This window comes from Syngnathus typhle, linkage group LG12 (genome assembly GCF_033458585.1).
Source record: "Syngnathus typhle isolate RoL2023-S1 ecotype Sweden linkage group LG12, RoL_Styp_1.0, whole genome shotgun sequence".
NCBI classification, from domain to species: Eukaryota; Metazoa; Chordata; class Actinopteri; order Syngnathiformes; family Syngnathidae; genus Syngnathus; species Syngnathus typhle.
In genome coordinates, this window is record NC_083749.1 from 7,453,467 (window position 1) to 7,475,546 (window position 22,080).

General features: G+C 41.0%; 1 protein-coding gene across 2 annotated transcripts in view; it reads right to left on the reverse strand.

Moving 5' to 3' along the window:
• The window catches only part of pappaa (pregnancy-associated plasma protein A, pappalysin 1a), a 71,251-nt gene that overhangs the window by 23,934 nt on the left and 25,237 nt on the right, over positions 1 to 22,080 (reverse strand). For both annotated transcript variants that reach the window (XM_061293595.1, XM_061293594.1), the window contains exons 8-14: positions 17,616 to 17,744; positions 16,671 to 16,762; positions 14,624 to 14,820; positions 4,585 to 4,695; positions 3,899 to 4,034; positions 3,586 to 3,799; positions 1,017 to 1,191 (exon numbers count right to left, since the gene is read on the reverse strand). In XM_061293595.1, coding sequence (XP_061149579.1) covers positions 1,017 to 1,191; positions 3,586 to 3,799; positions 3,899 to 4,034; positions 4,585 to 4,695; positions 14,624 to 14,820; positions 16,671 to 16,762; positions 17,616 to 17,744 — 1,054 coding nt within the window. The remainder of the gene's footprint in view (positions 1 to 1,016; positions 1,192 to 3,585; positions 3,800 to 3,898; positions 4,035 to 4,584; positions 4,696 to 14,623; positions 14,821 to 16,670; positions 16,763 to 17,615; positions 17,745 to 22,080) is intronic.

The following is a 22,080-nucleotide window of genomic DNA, read 5'->3' on the forward strand; positions in this document are numbered from 1 at the left end:
CGCTCAGACTCAATGGGGAACTATTGTGTTTGTGGATGTAAATGCACCGCCACACTCCACTGGTGTAATTATTCCCATGTGGCACTTTATGCACATGTACAGTGCAGACCGGGTCACTGAGCAGAGGACACATTAGGGACAGCTATAGGACACAATACCTACTAAAGTCTGGGAAAGTCTGCTCACTTTTTTTTAATCATTATTCACGTTTGGCTATGCATAAAAGCTCAATGGACACTTTGTTATCTCATCTCGTTTCTTATTACTCTGGCTTTAACGTTAGCCATATCGGGGGATAAAGCATTTATACTGGCCTTTCCAGAATCTTGAAGCCAATTTTATGGCTTTACGGCATGGCGTCAACTCTCCTGTTTGTTTATTTACTTGTAAAAGTGCATGTATCTGCATCTGTGTGTATCTTGTTTATGCAGGGCATTGAGTGCAATTTCCCGTATGCGTGTCGGTTTCTACATGCAAGTGCCTTTTATGTGCCGACGCGGTAGCAAATCTATGCAGTTAAACAGTGGCTTCACTGTGTGTGTGTGTGCGTGTGTGTGTGAGTGTGCATGTGCACACGCATGCGTAAAGGAAGTGAGAGAGGCTGGGAGTGAAAGAGGGAGGGGAGGGGGAGCAGACACTATGCGATGATGTCATGGTCCCAGCAGAGCGACAGGCACACAAAGTGACTGTCTGAGGTGATGGCGCAGCATTCTCGGCGAGGGACTAAACAGGTATGAGGCGCTCACATGTGCAGAGAGGAGGCGCCGGGTGGACATCTCCCCAGCTCCTCAGTGCCGCACTATGTCTACCTGGATGATGTCATCCCCTTCCCCCTACCTCACCCAACCCGAGGGACTGGCTGTGGCACTGGCAGGTGACAAAAGAAGTGCAGAGGCAAGCAGAAGCTCTCTGCTGGCCACTTGTGTGCTGAAGTTTGCATCGTGTGTGGATTCACATTGGCACGCATGTATGTTCCAATATGTTCTTTTTTATGGACAGACTATGTTGTGCATCACCTGGCTCTTGATGATGTCATCATCCTGGTGGATCTGCAGAACATATCCCGAGTCGCAGGAGATGGTGCAGCGGTCGCCGTTGTAGAAATGGCGGCCGGCGTTGTTGCACTTGAGCTCTGCATTGCGGATCAAGGGCTCCTGGCAGTCGATGGCTTCGCACGAATAATGTACACAACTGCAAAGATGGTGATAGATAGAGGGGAGGGGGAAAAAAGTGAACGAATGAAATGATAAGTCACAAATGAAAGTGGGTGAAGTAACAATGTAAAATGTCAGTGACCACATCTGTCCCTCGATGACTGCTTTACATAGTGGATCGATAAACCACACAGAGACAGAAGACAGCCGTATTTGGCATATGAAGGAGGAGAAGTGAAGGCTGGGATCGACCGACACATTGTGGAGTGACATGTCGGAAGGAAGAGTGGCAGATACAAGGACTGCGTTGGCATTTCATGCTCGTGAAATGCCTGCACGCTCAAACTGACAATGTTTTTTTTTTTTTACAAGTCTACCATATAGGGGTCCACAGAGAAAGTGTGTGTGTGCGCATGTGTTGGACTGCAGAAATTTAATCTCGAGTTTTATCTCTTCATCCATTTCTGTTTTACAGCCTCTCTTGTAGCTGTAATCATTCTTATTTAAGTGCTTTTTCCCCTTCCACTGAATCACGGGCTGCCTACGTAGTATGTAGGCTACCGTATTTATATGCATCCATGCCCAATAGTTCCATCCCGCAACTGACAAGCGTAAAAATGTATTGTTCATAATGGAATTAGGCCAAATAAAATGTTTAAATATGCAAGGCAGGGCGACATGTGGCGCTATAATGATGCAATCACAGTCTGATTTAGCCTGTCAGAAGCAGCTGCCGCTCAGTTGGTTCGAATGCCGACACCCATTGTCTGCTGTCAAAGTGTCCTTGAGCAAGGCATTGAACCAGAGGTATGCATTGTAACTGCTCTCAATTGCTTTACCTTTTAAAGAAAAAAACAAATAAATAAATACTGTACATAAAGAATTTGCAAAAAATAACAAGGGAATTTCAGAACTATACTCCTGTTCAAATATAAAGGTGATGAAAAATAGTAGAGGAGTTGCAGACAATGAATTAGAGGAAATCCGGAGGTACTTTATATTCTTTGGTACTTGGAATCCTTTTGTCATAAATTTGGATTTAACCAGTCAATATTAAGCCTTGTGCATCGTATAACTCAATACTTAACTGTGGACTGGCACGAAAAAACGGAACGGGAGAACGGTGTGCACAAAGTGACGTTTAATAGCTTTTTACTGTTGTTAACGAGTGGGGGCTGATGAGGGGAGGTGGTGTGGAGGGGTAGGGATGTGGTGTTTTGGAATGTTACAGGATATGTGTGTGAACGAGGCAGCACTGGAGATGGAGCCGCACAAAAACGGGAGACCTCGGCGAAAGCTGACGTCTACGCTAACAGAATGAGAAATCTGGTCAAAATGAAGCGTCAAATTCATTTTTGACTATGATGGTTAGTTAAATCAGCACGTGTTGGTATCCATTGCAGATATAGTTCGAAATCAATTTAGTTCTGAGTCCTTTGTGGATGTTTACTCGAAACATGTGGCGCGGCAAAACCGTGAGTGTTTGTGTGTCTATATGTGTGCATCATCAGTGCGAACAGTTGCATGCGTGACAGCGGTGTGGCAATCGGCTAAACACTGCGAGTTCCTTTATACGTGCGGTCGGATGTTGTCTTTTTTTGTGGTTCAGTGACTCGTAACTCAAAAAGGTTTTGAATTCAAAATGGCACCAAATCTCCAAAAGAACGGCTTTTACTACAAAATCGCATCGGTGGTCCAATGAACAACCCAGAGGAATGACATCAACAATTGTTGGTGGTGTTGGACTTTGATTTGAAGTGGCTGGCTGCATCACATGTTGGCTTTCCACACATTCTCTCGCATGCACAAACACACACACAAACACACAGCTAACTCTGATGCTAATAAGAACAGCAGCACCTACCAAAGCTCAGAATCAGTTGGAGTTGAATAGAATCATGGAGACAATAATTACACTTATTTTATGTGAAGATGGATTTAATGATGATTAGTATTCGATGGGATTCTGACATGTGACCCTCAACCGTGTTTTGTGTGGTTTATATTCAAGTTTTAGGGTGCTACATTTTATATGTATAATTTTTCCAATTCATATTTTCTTGAATGGCAATTCTAGTTGTGTGTTTTTGTGGGGAAATCGAGACATCTGCTTTGCTAAACTTTGGGGAGTTAAACGAATCATTTCTGGTCAGAGGAGATTTGTCCGTCAGGGACGTATAAATAAACTTCCCAGTGAATACGGGCAATGTTTAGCACATTCGCGGAATTGTGTCTCAGATTGATTTGGAGTAAATGAAGCATGTCTGATTCTTCTGGTATTGCACGTCATTATTTGGCATAAACACATTATTACATTTACTAATTTTAGTCAGACTACAATTGTATCGTGAAATAAACGATGACAGCAAAGTTTGACAATATGGAATCAATTGTACGGCCTGTGGTATGTCGGCACATTTTGCTTACTCACCTTTGACCAGTGGGGTTGTAGATCTCATTACTCTGGCAGCTGCTGATGGTGATGGGGTCAAAGGACTGGAAAGAGCGCAAACCCACACCGGAGATGGCCACCAGGCGGGAGGCAAACATGACCAGGATGGCCTTGGTGTGGTAGAAGGCCACCGATAAGTCGTGGCTCACTGGAATCACCAACGGGTTTGTACGGCAGCTCAGTCGCCATTCACCTGTGAAGAAGGACCAAGAAAAATTGGGGATTTTGTTGACCAAATACAGACCAAATATTTGTACTGCACGCTGAAGAAATAGTATGTGAATGTTCTTGCCAAGACTATGGATTCCTTCTTTGGTGTCCACCAGCTGAACGGTGATGTTACATTGAGTCTGGTCGATGTAACCCGTCCCGTCAGCCGCCAGGTGTATGATCACCGCTGCCGCCACCATCGGGTGAGAAAAGTGGGCCTGAATAAGAGACGAAGACAAGCCCAGATTTCCAATGAGCCAAACTAACTGCGCTATTAAGTGTTTTTCTTCTGAGCCATATTCAGCTTGCTTATATTGCACCATAAATGTGACTGTATTATGTGGTTACATTCTTTTAGGCATTTTTCCCTCTTTTCAGCAGAATCTTAAAAGTTAATGGTTCACGAACACAGGGTGTTATAAAACCAAGATGTATGTTTAAGGTTTTAAGCATCTTTTCAGTATGTTTAAAGAAAGCAGCCACTGTAATTAGGATATGATGCGATGCTGCATCGCATGGTGCCCTGGTTTAAAATGTTAAGGTGGCAATCAAATAACACTCATCAAAACTGACAATTCATTCACTTGTTGCACCATCTTGATTGCTAACATAAAAGTCTACAACATTAGATCCAGTTGGAGACACTAATATAAAACACTAAGGATTTTTAGTTGGTTTATAACACTAAAACCTGAATGACTCAAATGTTGCATCAGTGTCAATTGATCCATTAAATCAATTAAATTACGGAAATGAATCTGGTGTTACCTTAAGCCAGAAGTTTGGGTATCCCCACCGAGACTTGCGGGCGTCGTGACACGGAAACCAGGCGTATTGAGAAACCCCATCAGAGAGATCAAACACCTTGGACTGACATGTCTGAGGAAAGACAAGAAGTAGAGGGCATAAAACATTTACTACTATTTTGACTAGTAGTTGTAGTAGACAAAGAATGTTCTAGCCATCTTCTGCCCCTTGTGCTTAACTTTATTGGTCCCCAAAGACCAGGCCCTTTTGTTTTGTTTCTATTTCAGTCAATCAACACATTGTTTTACATAAAACCAGTTTATTGCGCCTTTAAAATGTTATGCTATACCTGTCCACTACAAGGCGCTAGTGTGCTGTTGCAGTTCCAAATTTGCTGACGCTCGCTTTTCATGAAAACGAGTCAAATGGTCCACATTGTCTTGCGTGTCAATATTTACTGTCAAAGGATCGTGTAGCATAGGAAGAAAACATCATAGATTGAAGAGAAACAAAAGTGACAATGAGGAAAAAGGTGACAAGTGGACACAAAGTAAAGGATTAGCCAACACAAAGGCAACTGGAGGGCAGATAAACAAGGACGGCCCGTGTCGCCCACTGTCCTGAGCTAGTGAAATGGGACACCCGTAACCGGAGATTTTTTGCTACAGGGGCTACTGTAAGATTCTGCCACCGTGGAAAAACTGTCCTATCCACCTATCTGCCCATATTATCTGTTCCCTGAATCTGTTGACATGGCCTCTATACTTTCTGCTGATGCAGCAGAAATGAGTATTCCTATGAGAATGAAAATGCTATTTTGTGAATAGAGTCCCATGACACTGTGATGGTTTTTTTTTCAGGTCATTGCTAATTGCTGAGAATAATGTGCAGGTTACGTGTAAAGGACCTTCCATCGTCGGAATCATAAGACGAGAAAGTAACAATACACTGTGTTTGCATGACTTGCTGTAAAAGGAAGGGCACCCATCAAAAAGATAAGAAAAATCTTGGTAGCACCCCTGAACTTCAACCCCATGCTGTTCTTTGAGGCCAGTGGAACTTCAAATGGCGGTCAACTTGCAAAACAAAGCATCCTAGTGACATCAATCACACCGTTCCAGTGTAGTGTTTCACCTTCCTCCTCTCAACCAGTTTCAGTCTTCAATACTGTGTGCTTTTGTAAAGATGGCTCAATACCTTTCATCTGATCTTAAAGTCACAGGCACCATCTGTTTATATATTTCTCTCTCCATCATCCAATCCCAAAGACTCCTAAATCGGTCACTTGTCTCCCATCTGTGACGAAGCAATGGTTTTGATTCAATACATTATTTTCGAGAAGGTTTCACTTTAAGATCACTACTGTCTTTTCCAGTTATATTATACCTGTATTTCAGTCAGGCTAGTTTACTTTCAAGCTCGGTCTATATTGCACATAATTCCTGAGATAAAGCAGACACCAATGGATCTCTCACTCAAGGGCATTGTTACAGTCCATAGTAAACCAATAGTTTGAATGTCATGTCAGCAGAAGTTCACAAACTCAATTTCTATTACCAAAAACCCTTGCTATCAAAAGACAGAGTTTGCAATAAGAATACTTAGAATTTTTAGTCAATGAGACAAAAATGAAATTTGCAATGATGTTCGCAGTGACCACTGTGGATTTTGCAATCACTTATAAATGGATCATCACTGGACAAAAACATACTTCAACAACTGAGCTATTGTACCAAGATTGATCAGACATTCTTGAGAAAACCAAAATGTGTAACCAATCCCTGCGTCCACATGCCTAACTTAACCTAAGAAGCTTAATTTGATACAGTCGTGATGTAGCAAGAGCCTTCAAACACACTGCAGGGAAACATTCCTTGGACTCCGTTGAGCCATGATCAGGTATTATAATAAGACCAAAAATGTGTCCCGGTGGACAGTAAAAATGAACGTTTGTTGATGAATGCGTCGAGGGGAGGGCTACAGAACCCCGCAGACATTTATAGAAGTCTCTTTATAACAGGTTGAGTAATAAACCACATGGAAACAATTATTAATATTCCAAGGCTACTTCTACCAGTTTACCATCTGCGAAAGCCAAAGTCTGCGAGACCGGACAAACATCTGCTTAGTCATGTCACTATTATTGACAACTTTGAGACAGGTAGTCTTTGCAATGTCTTTGCCATGAGACTTTCCCTCAATAGAATAAAAATGAGAAAATGGAGGAAAATACATGCGTTGAATGAAAACCAGATGCCTTTAGCTCTATCACAGTCAAACTGTATCAATACTGACCAGTCAGCCCACCCCTAGAGGCAAACGTAACTGTCAAAGGCATTAGTAACTGTATATTTGTAGGCTGTGGTATTCAAGGCCAAGACGACTGTTCACACAAAAGTGATTGGCAGGCAAGACTACACAGTAGTTTGCATACGAGTGGTACAACACCAAAATCCGCACACGTTAATGTAACAAGGCAAAACTGGAACAAAACCTTTTGCAAAGAATATGACAACACACATATTTGCCCTCCTTCAGTCTGGCTATTAAGAAATACCGCCTGCTAGCAGACCTTTCAATTGATTGCTTGATTAAAACAGCCCTAATATCACAGCGGGAAGAGATGACAAAATGTGCTACACAGAATATTTATAGTCTCAAAGTGCCCAGAGACAAGGGGAGGAGACAGCAGATATGGATGATTTAAACTGGTATGCTCAGCGATGTATTGCACTGGCAGTTAGTGCGTAGCGATGACAAACAAGAAGCGTCACTGCTTGTGGAAAGTGGGGATGGGACACAAACGCCTTTAGCGTTACAGGAATAATAATGTGAATACTTCGAGGGAATTGTGAGCGTTGTTAAAACGCACCGTATTTTTCGGACGATAAGGCGCACCGGACTATAAGGCGCACCTTCAATGAATGGCCCATTTTAAAACTTTGTCCTTATATAAAACGCACCGGATTATAAAGAGCACCATTAATGCATCATGTCAGATTTTTAATCCAAATTAATCATTCTCCATTTTATCTTTTTTATTTCAACTTCGGACCTAACAAATGACTTTATAATCACAAAATAATGATCCATCGTCTTTTTGATTCATGATTCATAGTCTTCAGCAGGCCACTTATGATTGATTTCATGGCACAATGCTTCGGGCCAGTTTCCATTTAGGAATTTGGTCCATATATAAGGCGCACCGGACTATAAGGCGCATTGTCGGCTTTTGAGAAAATTTTAGGTTTTTAGGTGCGCCTTACAGTCCGGAAAATACGGTAATTGGAGCACTTGCTTTCTTTCCTCAAGCTAAGTTTTAGACTAATTGTATACTGATGACTTTCACACTAAAAGTATTTGCTTGTGGCTTAATATTTTACAGTATTACGCCAAAATGACTTCATTTGACAGAATTCTGGAACCGCAACCTTTATTCATTAGGAATAGGATGAACGCACTTGAGATTTCCTTACTATGAGATTATTGAAAGGAAGTGACACACACATGCTAAGGGATCCAGTCTTGAACCCTAACCTCCAGCTCTTTACGGGTGTAGCCATAGGACTACACCCTGGACTTGTCGCCAGTCAGTCGCGGTGCAATGGTGAATGGGGCATTGAGTGCGAATCAATCTTATGCCAGCTGTGTGCAAGTCAGCCATGTGAACCACCGCACTACCAACGCAATGATGAATGAATGAATGAAACAGTCAGCCAACTCTCAGCAAACATTTTATTGCCCATTTTACTACGAGTGCCTCACTTCTCCCGACACAAAGCCAGTTTCGACTGTCTTAATGGTGTCACCAGTCTTCGAAGCGTCTAAACAAACCATAGTGACTCATTGCTGCATGGAACTTGTTTTTCCCTCTACCAGCCACATTCAAAAGAGTAAGCCAGCGACTGTTCCGAGACCAACAACCTTAAATCTTCCAAAACGTTTGGTCCTGTCATCAGAGCAGGAACAACCAGAACACAAAGTTCACAATACTTAAAAAATAACTCAATAAGCCCCTGTAACAAATTCAAAAAAAGTACCAATATTAAATCATGTATGCCATTCTAGGTGTCCACTCGGAACAAAAACTCACAGGGAATACGTGCGGTCTTAATTTGTACCAGCTGGCTGGTCAGGCAACAGAGCGACCGACCATATCTGTAGACACCCGCTCGTGTTTGTTAAACATTACTTTAGCTAACAGCAGCATTAATGTGGAGCCAGGGGGCAATGGAAAGGAGAGGAAGTCAAGCAGAAAAAGAGTGAGAGGGCAACTGTCGGACTCATTACTCGGAAAGTTTGTGGGCACGGGGAAATGTTAGAGAAAGAAGTCATGATTAAAGAAGGAAACACTGTTGGTAAAGTCAAAGTCGTGGTAATATTAATGATTCCTACAGAGTGATGTACTGAATGTGGACAAAACTGAAGCATGACAAACATCCAGGTAGAAAAAGGATCAAACCCTGCCCGGCTTTCGCTCTTATTATGAAGCCAGACTGTTGGTTCAACTCAATAAACCCTATCAATAAACACAAGCACGAGGTCATTTCTTCACTTAGATCATCTTTACTGTACTTGGCAATGAAAAGATGCAACACATAGGCCAGAGAAAGTGATTGTTTTCATGCTGGCAAGCCCTCTCCATATAATTCTATGCCACTCCTAGGAAAGTCAATAATTGGGGTACTTGCTGTGTTATATTAACGACTAGACTGTTCGCTGTTTGTGCCAATGACTTAACAAATCACTTGCAGAATCAACATGGACTTAGTCTTAAGTATGGGCTAGGTACAATGTATTGGCCAGTCTGACAAACGGCTAAACTGTCTAGTACAAAGAAAATCTTTCAAAGACAAGAGTCTTGTGGAGTGTTTTGGCATAATCAAAAATAAAGAACACAATCCCCATCATTCATGTAATGCAATATATCTAAATGTAAACTTTCTTTCTTTTGTGCATGAGCTCTGACAATTGACAAAAATAAATGTGTATTGATGGATTACCGGTGGTGACACGTTTGTTATGCATGAGATTCATGTTCAGTAACTGCAGGTTTACCTCGCAGTTTAAATTGTCACTTTGAATTTGACTGGCAACCAATCCAGGTTGTAGTCCAGGTTCACCCACATCTGTGATAGACTCTAGTTGGTAATGAATAGATGAAGGCTATTCAAGTTAGCCCTTAGTAGTCTACATTAGCTGCAACGTGCTTTTTACATTGCAGAGGTTGGAACCCATTGACGCAATGACATCAAAACATATTTGCCACAGGTATGTTTTTAGGTTTATTCCTCAGATTCTTGGCAAACATACATACTATGAATTTGAAGCCTGAGGAGACGTAAGCAGCTGCGAGGTATTTGTGGAAGGAAAGAGAACAAGCAACAGAGAGAGAAACGAGCATCACTTTCCAAGCGCCATCCCATGGTTTACCGGAATGTTGGTGAGCGCCTGGCGTGTGAGGTAATGTCCTGTCACCCAGTCCCACCCTCAACCATTGAGGCTCACCGTCTCATTGGTGCACGGCTAATGGCAGTGACGTCGGCAGCCTGCTGAGAGCGAGGCTGTTAAGCACTAACGAGGGAGGGCAATTATGCAGTTTACCTAAGCCTGTCTCATCAGGGAAGACTGGGTGGTAGCGAGCATCGACCGCAATCTAACATGAGTTGGTGGGCATGCGATGGCGGAAAGTTGAAAACAGATGGGTCTGCTGAGAGGATAAATGTCCCTCAGTCAGTGGTCCCCTTTGCTGAGCAGAACAAGACCAAAGCCTTGCATATTAACAGCTTGAAAATGTTATGTGGGGTCAACAGTGCCATGAAAAAAAACACACCGACCGCACTGAGGTTTTTGCATGGCAGAGCCACAATAATAATTGAAACGGGAAAAGCAAAAGGGAAAAAGGAATGCCATCCCAGAGGTTTCTTTTTAACGTTACCACACGCTTATGTCACTGGCATGCTGCCTGACGAGGTCTGTGCGGTTTGAGGGAATGTTGGCGAGGGAGTCTGTGCCAAAAGAGCTGGCTTTCCTCTCCTGCTGAAAGCGGCAGCCCGGCTACTGGTTTTTTTTTTTTCATCTGTAATGTGAGTATCTGCTCTACAGTAGCCTTTACATGGTGCTTCCGATTGCTTTTTTGGGCGCTGTAAGGCAAAAGTGGGCCACTTATTTTATATCTCAATATTTGCTTGGATAGCTACAGAGATTGCGCAAAAGCTTCAAATTTGAGATCTTGATTTAGTCATAGCGCAAGGGTTAACATGGTTTCGGTTTGGACTTGGTCTCAACCATTCAAAGATTTTAATCAGTATTGGTTTGTGAAAAAAAACAAGTATCTGGGATTGAATGTGAATGTTTGAAATGACGATGGAATGAGATATTATTGCCAGATAAGTGAGTGAGTTTGCTACTAATCAAATTTTTGCTCAAGTCCAGATGTACATTTTCACTCTCGTGTGCTTTCCATGGCAATAACAATTCCATATATTATTCTATAATCACTCCATTTTATTCCTTTCCAGCCTCATTCATGTGTTAACACCTCAACACGGATGAGCTTCATAAAGAAATGACATAAATTTGTCTTTGGGATGGAATGAGATTTTATTGCCAGATAAGTGAGTGAGTTAGCTACTAATCGAATTTTTGCTCAAGTCCAGATTTACATTTTCACTCTCATGTGCTTTCCATGGCAATAACAATTCCATATATTATTCTATAATCACTCCATTGTATTCCTTTCCAGCCTCATTCATGTGTTAACACCTCAACACGGATGAGCTTCATAAAGAAACACTTTCTGGCAGCGTGAGAGAACTCAAATGTTATCCCCTTCTGTTACTTATGTATAATTAAGGGTGGCATTCTCAAAGGATGCTCGGGGGGGGGGGGGGGGGGGGGTGCGTCAGAGATTGCCTGGGCAGCAAATATCTCAAGAGAAATCACCTGCTTTGCTGTTTCATCTGAAATTGGAATGTGCACTAACCCCTGATGTACATGCAAATGAGCACTCATGAGCACACAAACAAACACAAAGGTCAGTTAGTTCTCAATCCCTCAAGTCAAGCCTTGTTGATGAGAGAACAGTGTGTTGCTCACCGTGATGACAACTGTAGCGCATTTAATTCCCCAGTGGAGTCGAGGGGGTGCTTGTGTGATTGCTTAAAGATCAAGCAACATGGACCACCTGAGGTTTAATGGGGGAGCTGAGCTAATCACTGAACGGAGGTCATTGATGTAACAGCATACGTCAAATTGCTCATTTAAAGATATTTTGCAAGAACAATGGTAAATAAAGAACAATTTTCTTGGCAAGTTCTATATATCATTTCCAGCAAGGACTGTACTAACCTCACTTATGACATCTAACCCCATCCGTCAATGCATCTAACGAACCCCCTTAAATTGGAAAAGTAACAACATTCACCTATAAATTTGCAGTTTTGATAAAATCGCTACGATGGACCCATCCAAACTAATCTCATCATTAGTCACAAGATTGCATTTACTTGAGCAAGAAGGGTTCTGCCTTTTCTCAAAGGATGCTGCTAAACTTTAGATTGGACCTAAATTTGTTTTCCAAGATACAATTAAAAAAAAAAAATTATAGCAGAAATACTGCAGCGTGCTAATTTTTAAAGTTAAGCAGGAAAAAAAATCGAATAAAAGCGCATGATCAGGATTTCAACACATATATGGCTGCAAGTACTTATCGATTTAGCTGCTTTAGTCAAATACATAATTGTGTGTGTAAAAGGTTCTCAACGCGCACACATTTTTTCTTTTTTTTTTACACACACACAGGCTAAACTTAAGATTTCGTGCAGAGACACGATCTCTCTTTCTCCTCAAGTGCCTTCTTGTGCTGTTGTTGCCTTTCTTGCATCCGTAAAGATTCCTATCGCAGCTGCTCGTTTTGTAGAGGCACACACGGAATCAACACTGTCGTGGGACATCAAAAGAACTGATACACAAAGCCAACACAGGACTTGTTTATGAGATCGTGGGGAAATGATGTCCTATCCTCAACAAGCTCATTCAGAATATAAAAAGCAACCGTTTGCAACGCCGCAAAAATGTGCCGTCTTCTATCAGGACATCTCTCGCCAGACTTTATCAAAGCGCTTTGAAATTAATCCACATGGGATGAAGTGAGCTATTAACAGGACAGGTGACGTGATGTAGTTTAAAAAATAAATAAAAATCAGCTCATTTGCACAGCCACTTTTTCAAGTGTGTGACAATATGTCGTACATACATCCTGGAGGGGAAAAAAAAGTTGTATAGAATCCATGCCAAGGAGCACTTAAGATGTTGAGATGCATGTTAGTTATGGCCTTGCCTCCCTTTCTGGAAAGAAAACAAGCACTACAAGGACAGCGATGATACACGGAGATGGATGCAAATGATAAACTCTTTGGTAAGCTGAGCAGAGACCAGAAGGGAAAACCCAGACACAAGGCGTAAAAATCACTTATGTAGCAAAAGGTATTTTCTTTAAAGTACGTCTATTCCGCAAGGATTAGCAGAAGAAGTGACACAGATTGAGAGTGAGGTGTACCCAAAGCACAAAGTTTTGAACTCAAAGATCCTTTTCACAATAGCAGCTTAGCCATCCGGGAAAGGGTCAACTTTAATCTCATTTATGTACGGTCACTCAACGCTCTTAACGTTGGCTCACATTCACTAACCAACAAGAAGAAGGGGGGGAGAACTTATTAGGGTTAGGGTTTGCCATGGTTAGTTTCCGTGGTGAAGATTGGTGTCAGTCAGGGAGAGGGTAAGAGAAATTGCTAAATTTAGGCTTACTAATGGTTCAGAATGGTGCTAGAGTTATAGCTGTAATAGAGGGTTGTGCTTAGTGAAAGATAGGAATAGGTTTACAATATCATCTTTATTTGTTAGACAAAGACAGCTGAAGAAATCTAATGTCCTTGACAGAGGGGACGACAGATTTCTTGGAGAACCACCGACCCTACACCGATAACAGCTATCCAGCAGTCCTTAGACCCAGATTGTCATTGTAAGAAAATATATAAAAGGAGAATAGAAATGCACTCATGACCTTTTGACCCGGACACGTGGTCTCTATGTAGATGGACGACATTCATGGCGTTGTTACATAGACACAGTAAGTCATTTTCAAATTCTCCCTGACCACAACCATCCAGGAATGACGTTTTACAGTGATCATCAGTAGCAAAGAACAAGCAGTCAATACTCGCATGACTTTGAAAAACTCAAATGGTTCTTGGTATGAAGATTAATGATGCATAGTAGAGTTACTTTCACATTAAACAAAGTGTGGAAAGATGGGGAATCCTTTAGTTGCTTTGGATGCCTTGAATGTCGTAAAAAGACCAGCCACTGAAGAGAAATAATAAATAAGGACATGAAGGAGATGGTTTTATGTAGCACATGTCAACGCCCCAGAGGGAATTTGAGGGTTATGCCCTTCCACATACATGAGGCTTTTGGTCGACTTGATATATGTGTCGCCCTAATGATTTGTGCCATCGCGTCCCAACGGCAACAGATCAATGCTTCCACCACACTCGGGTGGAATCAATGGCTTTGTGTCCCGTCTTCTGGAAGCATTACTCTAATGAGAGAGGCAAATTTATGCATCTGCCACAGGGGAGGGGGGGGGGGGGGTGGGGGGGGAGGGGGGAATCTAATTAAATGTCCCAATCTTTAAAATGACTTTACTGGCAAAATAAGTTGTTTGGCAAAAAATGATGATGTCATCTATGGAGTGAAATGAAATATATGAGGATATAAAGTGGGCATTATTGTCAAGCCTGTGTGTGTCTCTCAGAGGTTCTGAGTTTGAATCTCAGTTTGGGCCATTTGTGTGTTCTCTTGCTTTCTTTGGGACTTCAATTTCCTACCATATTTCAAAATGTTTTAGTTTGTCTATGTATATGAGCCTAGTCATTGACTATTCCACGGCGTACCGCACATCACTCTCAGAGTCAGCTGTAACAGGCTTTAACATACCTGTATTGCTGAATTGAAAATGAATGGATGGATGGGATAGAAGGCTTAAAAAGGACGTTACCTTCGTAACAGCAGGATAACCAGCCGCAACCTCTCCCGAGCAGTATGGTTTCTTCTCGTGGGAAACATCCACAGCGGATGCCCACTGGTCCAGGAAGCCGCTGGGTGTGTAAAGGCCGCAGTCTCGAACGCCAGTCTCTCTCTCAAAGTCCTCGCAAATGCCGTCCCCGTCATAGTAGTAGCACATGCTCGGTTCCTCTGCAAATGAATGCAAAGACAACAAAAGGTGGTCAAACGCTATGAAACTCCTTTCCAGGGCCTTTACCCTTCGGTATATCTCTTTGATCCATATCTCTTTGCAATGAGAAGACGGCCGACTAAAGACAAGGGAGGAAAAAGAAGCTACATTCCCGAGAGGTTCAGAAGGAATACTAAAGGAACAAATTAAAGCAAACCGTGATAACATGTAGGTGATCCAATTCCCTTGACAGAAGAGAATTTGAGGGTTGGTACGGGCTTCAGATTGAGTCAAGAGGCAAAGAAAGACACAACTACTCATTTTCCAGACATCCCGCACCAGGTTCAAAGCTTGGAAGTGGAAGTTGATGGAACTGGAGGAGAAAGGCCTCACAGCTAAAGCGCTGAGCTTTTAGCTGGTGGGGTTCCATTTAGGTGAGTAGGGAAGAGAAGACGATGTTTCGTGCCAAGTTGGCCAGGGCCTCCTTCTTGAAATTCCAGCCCTCCCGAGTGCAGTGAAAAAAAACCAAAGTCGGTTCTATGCTGTGCTGGAAGGCAAACTGAGGGGCTACCGAGGGGGTATACAGATGCCTTGCATTCAATAGAAACAGGCGATAACTGCAAAATTGAGACGCGAGGAAGTACAAATAGCGGTTACAGGGGTAAAAGGAAGAGAGTGGGCGAACAAAGGGTAGAGTGTTTCAAGTGGAAGACATTTTGAAAGCCTTATCTTATGTTTCCTATATTTCTATTTTATAATATTGTTGGACACCTTGTGTGTAAAAATGTCTTATTAGGACCTAGTATTACATAACAGCAAAGTTATATGAAGAGCTCAACATCTCGATTCATTCGTTTCTTCGACCTGACCATGTAATTTTGGTTGATTTTCTGTCAGTCAACAATTTACGACCTACAACCAGCATACACTACCAAAAAATTAAAAAGAAACATTCCAAGTCTACCTCAGGAAAAACGTAATGCAACAAGTGACCACCATCATGGTTCGCGAGATGTTCGCTTAGAATCTGAAGAATTAACTACCCAAGTGCATTTTCCTTTGAATATGTCTTTCTCTTTTAGCAATGCTAGCACAGAATGCCACCGCCGGTGGCAGTATATACTAACCCAGTACAATATCAGAAATTACAAAATCACGCGCTAATTAGATATGGTTTTGGTTGCAATGTTGTCTCGGTTAAGCATACGCAGTACAATATGGCTAACTTACCTAATTCACAATAATAATAAAAGAAGTATTTAACTTGTATCACAAAGCTGAGCATATGTAAGCGGCGTCTATTCTTGCATTGTTTGCTTTAATTGTGTTGAACTTGTTTTTATACTTTTATATTTAAAATATTGCCTGAAAAGCCTGCAGGGGGAGGCAGAGAAAGTTGACAGTATGTTTGCTTGCCATCATGCTATCCAAATTCTGTGCATAATTTGAGACACACACACACACACACACACTCGAGCCCTGCAGTTGGTGGAAAAATGACAGGGCCAATACAGTCATCCGGCAATCCAACAGGAATTAAGGCAGCCACTTCACAGAAGCTCCCACAAGCATGTGCCTGCTCGCATGTCGTGTACATGCACAAACACATGCACGCTCGCAACAGGGAAGCAGTGGGGAGAAATGTGGAGGGCAGGATTGCAGCAGGAGAGCAACACAGGAAATCCATCCATCTATTGGTTGAAAAAGAATGTCGGATATGCCAGTCATTTATTAGCAATGTGAAGTAAGATGAGTCACCTCTTGGAAACGTAATGATTTCCAGACTTTTTAAAAGAAGGCCAAAGCTTTTAGGGTTTCTGACTGTATGGATGGACTTGCAGGCAACATAATATGGATGTAATTGACTTACCAACACAGTTGAAGAAAGGCTCTTTCTTGCACTGGCTGGAGCAGCCGTCACCATTCATGGAATTCATGTCATCACACTCCTCTCCTTTGGAACTGACACATCAGGAGATGGTTAAAGGAAACATCCACACTCAAACTTGCCAAACAACAGACAATGGAACGTCTACAGTAGACGAGTCTCGCCGTGTGTACACTCGCACAATTAAGGCACACGTACATGAGGATCCAATATTATTGGAAATGTGTAGGTAAAATACAGTTGTCAAGAAATCCTAAGTAAGATGGTCTTATACCAACCATTAACTAAGTAACACTAATTTAATTTTTGATATGGACGTCACGGTCTCTTAATATATTTCCTGCTTAGTGAATATATAAAAGATTCAGCCCTCAATACCAAAGGTTATTTTAACATTAAAAAATAACCACGTTAAAAAATACCATTGAAGGACACACAAGCTGCTCAACCGCAAACCAACATTATAAGGGCAAGAACTCATTTTAGGCATTTTTTCCCGACAAGAATAAACTAATTCAATATTGTAACATTATTCGGCTATTATGCTCGTCCGAAATTTTATCCTAAAATAGGCCGACTCACGGTGTAATATGGGGTAGTGAAGGAACTGGTGCAGCGCACAGCCAATGATAATATTACAACTTTAAATTATGTAGCGGACCTCCACAGGGAATAAGGACCAGACCGGCCTGCGAATAGCCAAAATCTGTGACTAATTGATGCCCATTGAAATGCATTGGACAGAATTACTGTATATATGTTAGCTTTAAGAGACACATTTGATCTGACGCAATACCGAGGGCAGGAAGAACGAGGAATGCTACAGCCGAGTGGAAAGTGGGCACAATACCACAAAAGGCCCCAATTCAAGCATACTTCATCAAATACTATTGGGGAAAATGCCCAGTATGAATAAGCTTGGCTCACCTCTGGATCCATCCATCTCCACAGTAGGTTGCCCCAAGTTCATGCACCAGAGGTGGAGAAGGGACGCTTTCGCTTCGACTAGAGATGGTTTGGACTCGATAAGTGTACGTGACATGTGGCTCCACATCCCTAGAGAGACAGAAACAGAAAGCGAGAGCCCGACGTCACAAAAACGGACTGTGCATTTCAGGAAAACGGGAAGCCTCCAAGCAACGTCAGAGAGAACCGCAATTACTAAAAGATTATACGCTGCGAAGACACTTGGACCAGCCTGGTGGAAAACTGCGCGAGTCGGGACGCTGTGTGTTGCGGCATCTTTTGAGCAGCGACGCTTCCTTGAGCCAAAACACACAATGCCCACAGACGCTCCCTTTTGCTTGTGCATCATAGCGAGTCAAAGAACCATCATGAGGAACACACAAGCGGAATGGTTGGAATTATTGAGGACTACTCACTTTACGGATGTATGTCGCCATGACGGTTTCTTGAGTCGGCATGATAAGGAAGGCTGAAAATAAAAAGTCTGAAAGGAAAAAAACAATACTTAAATGAGAAAACTTAACACTATAAACAACCTGAAGAAAGTAAAAAGGAAAAAGAATCAATGAATAAATGAAAAACTGAAAACCATAAGCAAACAAACCAGAAAACTGTAAAAGTGCGAGGAGGGTGCTGTCATGACATGAATTCTTATGCAATGGAAAAACCTTTTCTCATATGTTAAGTATTTCATATCCTTGATAAATCATATCTAGCACACTTCCTTGCAAATGTGTCATTTACAGTTTTCTTATTTGCTTATAGTTGGGTTTATCATTTATAGTTGATTTTCTATTTATGGTTATAGTTTCTCATTTAAGTTTTGCTTTGGCCTTTCAGATCTCCTAAACAGCGTGCTAATGTATGGAAGAAAAAAAAGAGTAACTAAATGTTTCAGACATATCTTTATTGTTTCACAGAGTATGCAGCGCCAACTATTTTGTTTTGTCGCTTATATATGTAATTCATTAAACGTTGCTTCAGACATGCAGCCATTGCATTGTTTCCCACAGTAAATAGATATGAAAAAAAGAGGATCCTGTCTCCTTGGCTCAGTTAGCCAACAGTATTTTTTTTGTAGTGTTTTTACATGACTATTATGAACACAAACATTTGAGGATTGTCCTTTTGTTGTTTTATCTACTTAAAAAAAAGGTTTTCTACTTACATATATACTTAAAATGCCATATTATTTATATTGCTCGGAATATCGACAAAATAATCTGTGTGGGGTCCAAAAAAAGGTCAGACTGCAAAATTATATATTCAAAAAAATAAACAACCTCATAGTTTCCTACTCGTTAAGCTTAATAAAGCCTCCTGTATTATCTTGTTTAATGTGTAACGCGAGTCAAATGTATACAGTATGTTTTGTTTAATCATAGAAAGGGGTAAGGGGAGATACAGGTTTGGGGGCAGCGTTGTTAAATTAGGGCCAAATAGAACTGATAGATAAAGTAGATTATTTCATGTGAACCATCAAGTTTTGTAGGAATATCCTATGGAATTACAAAAAAAAAAAAAGTACCGTGATGTTATAGTGTTTTAATGAGTAGCAGGACAGACAGTGGATTTAGATGTTCAAAGACTCATTCTGATTCCTGTGCGAGGAAACTTTGGGTAAAATGTATTTAAGTGATGGTATTTTATTTACCACATCTCCAGCTATGGCTGCTCTTATATGCTTTATCTTTAGTTATGTTGTATTTGTTCAACACATTCCAGACAGACAAAAGCTGCTCATTCTGTCTATATTTTATAATCGGAAAAAAGAATAGATCAAATCAAACAATAAAAAAAAGTTGGAGATTTTAGGTTGGATTTTTGTATTATTGAAACAATATGTTTGAACTTACAGCATATTCAACGCAAGTGTTGACATATGACTTCAAGCATGAAGAAGCTCGCTCACTGAATTAGCCTTAGCATCTTAGTGTCTTTCGATTAAGTTTTCGCGTTGATCAGCTTCTGCAATGACCTTAGAGCTATTCCAACCACAAAACATGTCGGGTGCCTACTAGGTCGTGATTCGTGACTCACATCCTGCTTTGACCACTGTTGCTCATGCAGCAAGCACCTCCATCACAATGATAGTTACTGTGGCTAACAAAGCTTCACTTACACGCACACAAAACTATCAGTTATCAGCTTGATGACTCAACAAAGTTCCATAAAAAAATGACCACAGCACATCCTGTCCTGGCAACATGTGGACAATAGCGAGTTTGATGGAAGACAAACCCAAAAACAGTCAGTTGCAGTCGACGCGGTTGTGTAAAGTAGAAGTCAGGAGTCTTATTTCCTTGAAATGACGATCACTTGGTTGTGGGATCAAGATGTTTCGCAATTCAGGATGAAGGATAAACAAATTTTAAGACTGACCCTCATCATGGAAAAGACGTTTTTGAACAAATGTCTTGGATACAGTTTTGCGACGAGTACCGTTCATTCGAGTCCATCACTTTGTGCTCTTATACAAGAAGAAGCGAGTCAAAAACGTAGACCACCATTTTCACGTCCGGTTTTAGCTTTCACTGATGAATTGGTTAGCTGCCAAATGCTTGTGTCACACTTTGACATTTTGCATTCCGTAAAGATTAATACATCTTTTATGATGACGACTGTTTGTACTCTGGAATTAATTATTCCAATTAGACCTGATCTTGATGGGACTAAGTCCAAGTACAATCATCGTCACGGAATAAATAACTGTCAGATTTGTGGTACCACAGTGCTGAGAGTCAGTGTAAAGATATTAAACAATTAATTCACTATATCATATTAAAAAAAAGCTTCCTATTTTAGTAATTAGATATGTGTCTCACACTACAAAGGAATTTTATGTGGTTGATGTCAAAGCATGCATGGCAGGTTTATTTATATACTGTAGGTCCTGACTAATCAAAGTGATTTTCAGTGCCAAAGAAGTGTCGTAGAAATAAAACAAGAAGAGACATTAAGACAATGTAAGCCCAAGACATGCCGTTTTGATGGATGAATATCCATATTCATGGTTACAGGTCAAACCAGTAAATCCGTCACTTTGGATCTCCTCGTCATCCATTTTGAGATGGATGGCAGCAATAATGATGATAAAAGTTCTCAGAGTTCCTAAAATTTCTTTTTTGTCTAAGCCAGACAGGCAGAGCGAACCCTTTGATTGCTGCTGCTCACTAATGTTTGGGGATGGTATAGATGAAAGGTAAAAAAAGGCACTTGTGAACAGTTTACATGCCGCCAAAGAAGTCAGTCATCCAAGTCTTCATTGCTGATAAGATTTGGAATTGTGGATCCTGACATTCCTTTCAAGAAACTTGTCAGAAAGGAATGAAGTGTTTTATCGTGAGTACCTCTACAAGCTGGATGAAATGTGCCTTACAATGTTTGTAAGTGCCCAGTTACATAGATTAAAAAGAGTGTTATTATATATCCCGTATGATTATGTGAAGGTGTTTTTTTCTGCTTGTTGCTCTTTACTATGAGATCTCGGATAACTAAACTTGCAGCATCTACAAGAACAACAAACAAGTGAAGAGTCTTTGTGTCAATATGGGTGGTGATATTCATCTATGGTTTCAGTGCTTTTCAGAGTTTAATGGGCTGCATTTTCTTTAAGAAGCCCTTAAGTGTCATGCAAATGAATGCTCGTACACAAGCATAATATTTTTTCGATGTCTAAATGCTGAACCTGAATCTCTCTTGGCCATCTCAACATTTTATATTATTGACATTTGAGCAATGCATCTACTCCCTGCTAGAAGAATATCCAGAGTAAACCAGCATGGTTTTCTTGCATTTTTGTCTCTCAAAGTCTCTCAAAACAACAGCAGTAAAAACAAAACATAGAATTAAACCAGACCCTTTGGGGAGTCAAACCCCAGGTAGTTGTTTCCTTTGTAGTAGCAGATGACACCACCAAGACTCCAGCTATCACCAGCTCGTGGCTGGGCCTCAGCAACATGCTGGTCTTAATGAGCGGCTGAGGCTCAGTTCGAGTTGTGGCTCGAGTTGTCCAGTGACCAAAGGTTAGGCTGTTTGAATCTTGGCTGTTGCAATTTTCTTTTCCTGCTGCTGCTGCTCTTACACCAGTAAAACCAGCACAGAAACAACAAAACCATATTTATTTATTTATTTATTTATTTATTTATTTATTTATTTATTTATTTATTTATTTATTTATTTATTTATTTATTTATTTACTTATTCATTTATTTATTATTTTTTATTTATTTATTTATTTATTTATTTATTACCTTGCTTTCTGGTCAAATTTCAAATTGAACAAAGTATTGTCGTTTCAATTTTGAGGTACCGCTGTTATGCAAATACAAGACAATTTCACATTGCTTCACAGAATGTGAAGATCTTTACAGAAATGTGAAGATCTTTGATGGAACGTAAAGACAACGATTCACTTATGCCTTTG